Source organism: Rhagoletis zephyria, unplaced genomic scaffold (genome assembly GCF_001687245.7).
Source record: "Rhagoletis zephyria isolate East Lansing unplaced genomic scaffold, Rhagoletis_zephyria_1.1 Rzeph_scaffold_02168, whole genome shotgun sequence".
In the NCBI taxonomy this organism is placed as follows: domain Eukaryota; kingdom Metazoa; phylum Arthropoda; class Insecta; order Diptera; family Tephritidae; genus Rhagoletis; species Rhagoletis zephyria.
The window spans coordinates 82,747-92,309 of NW_016159252.1; the positions used below are offsets into that span (position 1 = coordinate 82,747).

A 9,563-nucleotide genomic window follows, 5' to 3' on the forward strand; every position below is an offset into this window, starting at 1 on the left:
GGACATTGTTATGATATAAAATATTTACATAGAATAGGTGCAATTTCCTCAAATTCATGTGAACCGTGTGGTGTAGAAGAAAGTTTGGAACACTCGGTTTTCCGGTGTAGTAAATATAGTAATTTAAGATCAGGTTTTTCTTTCTTTAACAATTTCAATTCGATTAAAGATGTTTTGTTAACTAAAAATGTGTCTGTTATGTCGCAGCTAGCATCCTTTCTGAGAAAAGCGGAAATTAAAGTCTAATATTGAACTTCTTATGTTTGTACTTAAGTTTTGTTTTGTTTTTACTGTTAAAATGACTTTGGACTTGACAAAACTGATTGACGTTTGACATGGCGCAACCATAATTCACAACAAACAATATTTTACCGATCTGGCAATGTGGTCTCTGATCACGGCCATCACATCGAAATCCCAAAAAAAAAAATATAAAACGACATCTCGAGATAGGCCATTTTCCCCTTAAAGCAATATTTCAGTGGGCTCCCAAATAATAGCCTTTTTCGAGTTGCAATCACAACCGCAGTGTTGAGCGAATTAACAAAGCATCACATTCGGTGTGAATTTCTAGCAACGTTTTATCAATTCGGAAGTTGGAACAATCATGCAAATTTCTATCAGCGCTCAAGTATTGATGCTTTCATTACGTGCCTCGAATAGGCCCAATATCTTAACCACTAAATAGCCATAGTTGTAGTTTACGATGCCCTATTAATAGAAGCTTGAACAAATATAAAATTTTTCAAGAGAAACTTGTCCCGGGCTAGGTCTATCGTAGTCCGATTTTTCGTGAGATCTACGAAAATATTATCTCTGAATCCGAATAGCTACGGACTTAGCATATACTTTGAATGCATGCGTTCGTAGCAATTCGCATTCAATGATCGCATTTTCGCAGATTTCACGTAAATCGGACTACGATGGATTCAGCGATCGCATAGTTTTTTGTCTTTATTCAAAGTCAAACCTAAACTTAACGTAGCCCTTTTCATAAAATGCCACATATACGTACAAGATCATCAAGACAAAAAATGCCTTTTAAAAAAAAGTTCGAGCTTTTAAAGTTTAACTTTCCAACGTCAACCCAATAAAATAAATCAATCAACGATGCAAACTTTAATTCAGTTGTTTTCTTTATTTTAATTTTTTTTCCCAATCATTTGCCCTCATAAAAGCGCAAATATATATATGTATGTATGTATAACTATTTCGTTTGCATTTCAATATAAGAAATTACAATTTTTCTCAATCACTTAGTTTAAAACTAGAGACTTATATTTTATAAAGTAGGAAAACTCAAAGAAAAGCCACACACGCCACGTAAAAATAAATCTACGGCTTATTTCCAGGTAGTTTTGAATTATATAAAAGTATGTATTTGTTAAATTATGAAAAGCGTAAGCAACCCAGCCAAGTGGTGATTGATTCCTTTCATGTATTTATTTTCTCTTTTAATGCTTTTAGTTTATGTATGCTTTTATTTTTTGTTAAGAGGAGGACGTGGAAACGCATATGTAGTTTATTGGTTGGTGTAATTTTCTTGAAAACTTGCATCTCAGCACTCGGTTAACTTCAGGTGTTAGTTTTAACGTTGTTTTTAATGATTTTCCCCCTAGGCAAATCGGTTGTTTAGTGAATTTGAACAATGCCCGCCTCAATGAGCTTCATTATTTTGTCAGCTATCGCTGGGTTTTGCAGATGACTAGAAATATATTAACATATAGTAAAAATATATGCTGTAGAAATAAGTTAATCATTAACATACTCTTTAGCCGCCTTGGGATCAGTCTGCATTTGATCCAGAATAACGCGCATAGCTGGATCCTTGAGAATCTGTTGAACTTCGGGATCGCCTAGTGCATTCTTCATCACATCTTCAGGGCTGCGTTGATACGATATCGAACACTGACGGTATCCTTCGAGCGCTTCGGCGTTTTGTGGATCGATTTCCAAAGCTTTAAGATAAGCTGCCGATGCCTTTGAGGACTTTTGCATACCCTGAATACACGTAACCGATTAATATCTTTAGATTACATTGTTGCAAAAGCCAACATACCTGCAAAATTTTCCCTTTTCGAATGTAACCCTTAATAAACTTATCATCTAATTGGATGCATGTTTCACAGTCCTTCAGACCAAGATCAAAAGCGGCCAACTTGGTGTAACATGCCGCGCGATTGCTGTACAGTTTGGGGTCATCGGGATTTCGTTTGATTGCCTCCGAGTAATGTTTTACTGCACCACTGTAGTCACCCTTCTTGAACAATTCATTGCCCTTTTCCTTTTCCACCTCAGCCAACTCAGGATTAATGTAAGCGCGTCGTTCTTCTTCTTTAATTTTAGCTTCTACCTCGCTAAGAGAAGTTTTAATTTCGGGCGTACGATGTTCGGACATGGCTTTTTCGAAGTACACTTTCGCCTGCTTGTAGTTATCCATTTTGCGATATGAATTACCGATGCGAGCCAGGGCTTTCGCTATTAATTTGAAATCTGCGCGATTTTCTCGGCCAACTTCAATGCTTTTCTCACATTCTTTTATGCATTCATCGTACTGCTTACGCTCGAAATAAACAGCAGCGATATTATTGTGAAATGTTATATCAGTTGGATCTTGTTCCAATGCTGCTCGGTAATGTTTAAGTGCCGTTTCGAAATCTTTCTTCTTGTAAGCAGCGTTGCCAGCTTCCTTCTCCTTCCTAGCGAAATACTTTCTGCGTTCTTCTTCGTTCATTTCATCCACATTTGGTTCCGCCGGCTTTCGAGGCTCAGCATTTTTGGGCTCCGGTGCCTTAGGTGGTGGAGAATGGGGATCCACATCCATGGGCGTAGGGAAACGCCCTGACATCGCTTGTAACACCGTGGAAGTGACTTCTTGAATACCTTGTTGCAATACGGCATTTTGGGGATCATATTTTAAACCTTCCAATTAAAGTAAAAACATATTTCTTTGTTTTAACATAGAATATTCGAGAAAATGCAACAGACGGTATTCAATAGCCCCTTACCCCCTCCATCTATTCATATTGTTTTGACAACATGAATCACACAGTCACTTACCTGCCTCGTATGCTTCCATAGCGGCCCGATAGTTCTTCAAACCTGCTGCTGCAGCTCCTTTACGGGAATAACCTTTAGGCCATGATGGGTTTAGGGCTATTGTTTTCTCTGCATCCTCCAGAGCTTTTTCATATTTTCCAGCTTTTGCGTAAGCCGCTGATCTGTTGCTGTACAACACATGATTCTTATCATCTAAAGCAATAGCTTCCGTGTAGGCTGCAATGGCTTCATCATAGTTGTCCGCATTAAGTGCCCGATTTCCTTTTTCTTTGAGATCATTCACCTGTAAAAAAAAAATGTCATATGCCGATGAGCACATTCCTTCCTATTCACATTTTGCGAAAACTTAAATTTTCACAATGTGCAAGGCGAAGAATATTCTTACTTTATCCATCTCTAATGTTGCTTGGTTATTGAAAGCTTTCTATCTTTAATGGATCACAAACGTTTTTATAAAAACAATTTATTTTTATCGAACCAAGTATTTCACTTGAAAAACGTGCTGCTTTTAATTCCAAAGTTTTTTGATCTGCGAATATGAACTTGGAGCCTTCTAGAAGTTAAAAGAAACACTTCGAAATCACAAATGACAGGTCGAAAATTTGCGCCAGAGCTGCAATTGCTAATTCGAAGAACGGCGTCAACTTTTGTAGACAAAGAACGTAAAATGTTACGTTCATTGCGATAAATAAAATAAAACTAAAATTTTTGTTATCGAACAAATCAAAAACAGGTTTATGGCAAGCATAGTGTAAAAACTTTGCAAAATATCTTAAACAATCTTTCTATTTTTCACATCATGAGCGTAAAAAATTTTGAAATCATTTCCAAAACTTTGGACCAATCTGTACTTCGTTTGCAGCCCTGTTTAGCATCAGTACTACCAACATTTACAATTCACTATCAAATTTACAAGCAGAAGTTACGGCTGTCAATGCCGATGAAGCGGTGTTAAAAAGAAATTTGTCTTTTTACCAACTTTTTAAGCTGTGGTTTATTAAGTGGTGTACGAAATATCTAAGGTTTCCCCACACATTTGGGCCATCTTGTACCCATTATAAAAATAACCAAAAGTTGGACTGGAAATTTGATTAAAAGGGATTTTCGCATAGGCCGACAAGCATGGCTGAGTATTTGGCGTCCATTTTCGGAACTGAGAAAGACAAGTGAGTGGGAAATGTAGAGATGTCTATACAGTCGATTTTTATTTAATCCAATGGTTATGTTTCAGAGTAAACTGCTCGTTTTATTTTAAAATTGGAGCATGCCGCCATGGGGATCGCTGCTCCCGTATACACAATAAACCAACTTTTTCCCAAACTGTATTGCTACAAAATCTATACGTCAATCCGCAAAATTCGGCTAAATCAGCAGATGGCTCACATTTAGTAGCTAATGTTTCGGACGAGGAAATGCAAGAGCATTACGATAACTTTTTCGAAGATGTTTTTGTTGAATGCGAAGATAAGTATGGTGAGATTGAAGAAATGAACGTATGCGACAATTTGGGAGACCACCTAGTTGGAAATGTCTATATCAAATTTCGCCATGAGCAGGATGCTGAAAAGGCTGCAAATGATTTAAATAATCGTTGGTTTGGCGGACGTCCGGTATATTCAGAGTTGTCGCCGGTGACTGACTTCCGTGAAGCGTGCTGCCGTCAATACGAAATGGGTGAATGCACACGTTCTGGATTTTGCAATTTCATGCACTTAAAACCGATTTCCAGAGAATTGAGAAGGTATAAATTTTAAATTGCTTTCAAGTACAATAATATATTTTCACATTGTTACAGATACCTATACTCCAGACGTCGGCGATCACGGTCTCGTTCCCGTTCACCACGTCGTCGCCGTTCCCGCTCCCGCGATCGCCGTCGTTCGCGCAGTCGTGAAGGACGTAGTATTGGTGGTGGTACTGGAGACGGGCGTAAAGGACGTTATTGAAAGAATTATGCATAACCTTATCTTTCTATTCAAAAAGTTTTTAAGACAGTTACGGTGGAAAACATCTATTCAAATTCCGTTCAGTGTGTTGTCTGGAAATAGCACGTAATTGTTTTTGAACTTTGCGCTATGTAATTTCAACATCGCTATTTTAATGATTTTCAAATCAAGAAGTTACAATAGCATGCATTTTGCAAGTCACCATACTATAATCATAACAGAAAATGTACATCTGCTGTAAAAAATTTAAACCATTATATTGAAAAATAAATATCTACCACTGGAAATGTGTTTTATTATGGCGATTTTCAAAAATTATTTTGTTCAATGGAGTTAACATGATTTTAAGGAATTACACGAAGCTAATGAATGTTTGAATTCTTATTAAATTCGGGATTTTGATTGGAAGCTTCTATATCCTTAAGCTGTTTAGTGAGATCTATTTGTTTTTGCAGTAAGTATGTATTCTCAGTTTTGCGACGTTGCTGGCGCTCAATGTCGCGTACCACTCCCTCGTGAAGGCGTGCTCTGTAAAATCAGGAAGGTTTATATTTTTTAGTGCTTGATATTAAAGCTTAGTACCTACATACAGCTACTCCCAGAATTGAGCGTACGGTTCTTTTTTTGTTAATATTCGCAATGTTTTACATGCTAAAATCTTTTTGTTAATTTTGTATTAAAAAGAAAAATCTGCAAAGTTTCAGCAAAATCGCGAACTTTTTAATACAGATTTTTCTTAATTTTCGTACACTAATTCTTGGATTTTAATACAAAATTCACAAAAAGATTTAGCATGTAAAACATTGCGAATATTAACAAAAAAGCGCCGTACGCTCACTTTTGTGAGTAAGTGTATATCTTAAATGCTTACCGGTCTGTGCTCTGTTTGTAATGTACATAGCCAATTACGCTCGCTGAAAATCCAATGGATAGCGCCAACGCGATTTTAGCACCAGCAGACATTTTTGTAAAGAAATTATTGCTTAAAATGTTTTTAATTAATAATTTTGAAAATTAATATCGTCATGGAAAAATAAACTGTACAAATTGACCTAATAGAAAAAATTGGAGTGAATGCCTCAAAACAAATGTCAGCTGTTAGTGTTGCTAGCTTTGCATTTTTACAAAGGCGGAAAAAAGGTATTCAGCCAAAAAGGTAACATTTGATTATTTTTCATTATCACTAATTACAAAAGTGCTTATCAAAGTATTCATTTTTGTTCAGACCATGGGAAAAATTTGTGTACTTTTCCTTCAATGTTGTCATCAAAAAGTCCTCAGTACTAATTGTCAAACTACTCATTTATGCCATACTACCTAAACAAAAGTGTAATGCCTGGATTATAATAGTTGCGTTCCAGATAACTTCGTGTAAAAACCTGTAAAAATGTCAAATAACAAAATTACTCTCTTGAAAGAGAGGAGCAAGAGAGAAAAAATAAAAGTCACCTGGAACTCGAAAAACCACTTTTCCTGTAACTACTTCCATTTTTTTTTTAATGTTAAGCGCCATGGAGACGATCAAATATCTTTATCAACCGTCCCGCGTTTTGCTTAACAAAAAACAAGCGCACTTGCCTTCTGATCGTCATGGGGAGCAAGTGCGCGGACAAGAAAAAGAAATTGTTTGTTGAATTAACGCGTTTATTTGAACCTGCAAAAAAACCTTCAAATCGTGAATATCGTGAGCATCTGGAAGTAACGGAACGGAGTGATGCTGGCACATCGGCTCGATAATGGCGTTTGGGAATGGAATGGAGACTTGAGCTTAAAAGTAAACGGTTACCTCTCCGAACTTTCTCGCTCCTTCAATGCAAGGATCTTAACACTCTCCCCTTCAAAATTCTCGGCAATCCTTTTTATCACTTGGGCGAAGGAGATCAGAGACTACAGCGTCGGTGGCGTACAAATTCCGACGGTGAATAACTCGAAAACTCTCGGAGATCGATAGTCTGCTCTGATTCTCGGCGCATACAACCGGAATTGTCAACAGAGTATAGAGGCGCAACAAGGTCCTCAAGTCGCTAGCTGGCAGCGCTGGCAACATACAAGGCAATTGGCCGGCCAGTACTAAACTATGCAACGCCTGTGTGCTTGTCGGAGAATAGTAGGAGGAAGCTACAGACTTGCCAAAACACGGCACTCCAGACAGGCACCGAATGCCTTCTGATGTCGCCACAACACCATCTACACGACGAAGCTCAAATGCTCCCCGTAGGGAGAATAACGCAATGATCTGCAAGAAATTCTTAGTGGGATGTCACCGACGTGGGCACCTGAACGGACAACTGCTTGCGGCAGAGCCTTCGTCAAGGCACGCCAGAAGGCATCTATACGCACCAACGGACGGAGTCCAGAGGTTCATAAGGCAACCTTTGGACCTGACAGCATAACGATAGGCCATAAACGGTATTCACAGACAGCCAGATGTGCCCCCCCTAAACTCCACTCAGTTAACGCCTCTGCTCCTAAGGACAAACCCAATTTAAGTTGCACGCTTCCTGGGGCTCCCGTTAGTTGAGGTTGATGACCACGATTGAGGGACTAGCAGCCGATCTGGGCAGGGTTGAGGAGCCGCTACAACAACACCGACGAAAAAATAATTATATGCTGTTACAACAACAATCCGGACGAACGAGGTGAATGTGACCCAGTCAAATGCAATTTTTGGCTTGTTTGGCGTCACTTCAAAGGTTGTTCTCCGTTCTACAGCCGGATTCCAACATTGTCTATCGCTAATCAGTGATACCGTTAATAATTTTCGGAAAGTCGGAAGAAGGGTCGTTGACGAAAAAAGGTCACCTTATTTCCTTTGTTTTCTCCAATAGAAAAATGTTGAATATCCGTTGAAACAACAACTAAGCGTTTTCTCTTCCCCCTGCTGGTACTTTTTGAATCCATGACGAAAGTCGTCAGGCACCTAGGGTTTAACTCCCAATTTTTCAAGGTCACTACAGAAGGCGGCCGCTGTGATGTAGTGGTTAGCAGTGCGCGCTATCTTTCAACTTCAAAAAAAAATAAAATATTTTGTGTGACAACATTAAAACGCACGCCACAAATAGGAGGAGAAGCTCGGCCAACCACTAATATATTGTGTAGGCGCCAATTATTATAATTAATGTCAAAGCCGAAACTGAGTTAGTGCCAGAAGAATTGTGGAAGTAATGTCAATCACATTAGTTCACTTCGGAGAAGGTCCAAAAATATTTTTTTTAAGATCCTGATATTATTACACAATCGAAAAGTGAGTTAATGTCAGAAATGTTAAAAATTAGGCAACCTTTACGGTGCCTTTTAATACGATCAGCGGAAATAACGTCCATGGACACTATAGCTTATCGTCCGTAGACAGTGTTACCTTTTCGAAAGCGCAGTAAATAATAAAAATTGTATCTGAACAGATCAAGGCACATTAAACAGGTAGTATCAGTAGAGCAAAAACAACATTTGCGTGTATTTTGTTGTTGCTTCTGGTATCGAAAGTGTCAAAAACTGTTCTGAATTTTTTCTTCTAAATCAAAGCGTGCCATGTGAAATACAAAAAATTATAAAAAATAAAAAATTGAAATTGGAAAAAATAAAAATTGATGCAACTTTCTTTCCTAGTAAATTTGTTTGCTTCTCGAAGCATTGATCCATCCTTTGCAAGGCCCAGTAATCAGCGGTCGTGCTGCCGAGTTGGGCGAACGTTCCAAAAGCTTCTATTCAATCGCTTGTTTTGTATGGGAAAAGGTTTCACATGCAAATGGATTTTAACAATTCAGAATTTTTGTGAGAAAAAATTAAAAATATTTGACATTTTCGAGACCAAATAATTTGAAAATAAATCAAATCAGCTGCTCTACTGATACTACCTGTTCAATGTACCTTGGAACAGATTCTAGTCTTTCAGAATGAGTTTGATATCAACGGCTCCATAACGCGTATTTTAAAATTGCCCTGATTAAAGAAGTGAAAACAGGTTTAGTGAAGTATGCATCATTGCACTCCATACATACAAACATTGACTGAATATAAATAAATGGTAAATAATACTTATCAACTTTCAAGTAACAACGTCAGAAGCTGATAAGCAAGAATGATAATCGAGAAGAGTATTTAAATCAGAACAACAAAACAAACATACATATGTAAATGACGGAAATACTGCACTCATTTTAAGCAGATAAACGGTTAGTAGATACCTGCAGCAAAATTTAGGGACAGTCTGACAAAGCGCTAGTTCCGAACTACGTACATATGTATGTATGTATATCGGAACTATCTCTGAACTAACTGCAAAAAAAAATGTGCAAATGCTCTATACTCGTAGTAAGTAGTAAGTAGCTCAGCCAGAAGACCCCCGACTCAAGCATCGTTGGTCGCGAGTTCAAACCGACTTCCAAAAAGGGAGGAATATTTATTTATATTTTTTTTCATGTATGTTACCGCGTAACTTTGGACCACGTCAACCGATTTCGAAAATCCATTTTGCATCGGAAAGGTAGTGTCTCAGCGGTGGTCACATACTGGTTTAGATCCGATCATTGGATCATGAAATATATATAGATATATATA

General features: G+C 37.9%; 3 protein-coding genes across 3 annotated transcripts; 1 reads left to right on the forward strand and 2 right to left on the reverse strand.

Moving 5' to 3' along the window:
- Positions 1–1,118: 1,118 nt before the first annotated feature.
- Stip1 (Stress-induced phosphoprotein 1) lies at positions 1,119–3,676 on the reverse strand. The gene is made up of 5 exons (XM_017620466.1): positions 3,446–3,676; positions 3,061–3,343; positions 2,060–2,922; positions 1,769–2,001; positions 1,119–1,705 (listed from the first exon to the last, which is right to left on the reverse strand). Exons 1-5 carry the CDS (start codon positions 3,452–3,454, stop codon positions 1,633–1,635), a joined length of 1,461 nt encoding a protein of 486 aa, XP_017475955.1. The 5' UTR covers positions 3,455–3,676; the 3' UTR covers positions 1,119–1,632.
- Positions 3,677–3,891: 215 nt separating this feature from the next.
- On the forward strand, positions 3,892–5,293 carry U2af38 (U2 small nuclear riboprotein auxiliary factor 38). The gene is made up of 3 exons (XM_017620467.1): positions 3,892–4,226; positions 4,292–4,801; positions 4,856–5,293. Exons 1-3 carry the CDS (start codon positions 4,183–4,185, stop codon positions 5,004–5,006), a joined length of 705 nt encoding a protein of 234 aa, XP_017475956.1. The 5' UTR covers positions 3,892–4,182; the 3' UTR covers positions 5,007–5,293.
- Positions 5,268–6,136, reverse strand: LOC108366156 (protein PET117 homolog, mitochondrial). The gene is made up of 2 exons (XM_017620469.1): positions 5,878–6,136; positions 5,268–5,534 (listed from the first exon to the last, which is right to left on the reverse strand). The coding sequence occupies exons 1-2, from the start codon at positions 5,967–5,969 to the stop codon at positions 5,369–5,371; spliced, it is 258 nt and encodes an 85-aa protein (XP_017475958.1). The 5' UTR covers positions 5,970–6,136; the 3' UTR covers positions 5,268–5,368.
- Between the last annotated feature and the right edge of the window lie 3,427 nt (positions 6,137–9,563).

Bases quoted from the DNA above. Each gene is read 5' to 3' on its own strand.
- Stip1 (XM_017620466.1), bottom strand. The intron at 2,002-2,059 runs GTATGTTGGCTT...ACGTGTATTCAG, and splicing joins GAAAAGGGAAAATTTTGCAG to GGTATGCAAAAGTCCTCAAA. The intron at 1,706-1,768 runs GTATGTTAATGA...ATATATTTCTAG, and splicing joins GATCCCAAGGCGGCTAAAGA to TCATCTGCAAAACCCAGCGA.
- U2af38 (XM_017620467.1), top strand. From the start codon at position 4,183: ATGGCTGAGTATTTGGCGTCCATTTTCGGAACTGAGAAAGACAA. The intron at 4,227-4,291 runs GTGAGTGGGAAA...GTTATGTTTCAG, and splicing joins TTCGGAACTGAGAAAGACAA to AGTAAACTGCTCGTTTTATT. The intron at 4,802-4,855 runs GTATAAATTTTA...ACATTGTTACAG, and splicing joins ATTTCCAGAGAATTGAGAAG to ATACCTATACTCCAGACGTC.
- LOC108366156 (XM_017620469.1), bottom strand. From the start codon at position 5,969: ATGTCTGCTGGTGCTAAAATCGCGTTGGCGCTATCCATTGGATTTTCA. The intron at 5,535-5,877 runs GTAAGCATTTAA...CTGATTTTACAG, and splicing joins TACAAACAGAGCACAGACCG to AGCACGCCTTCACGAGGGAG.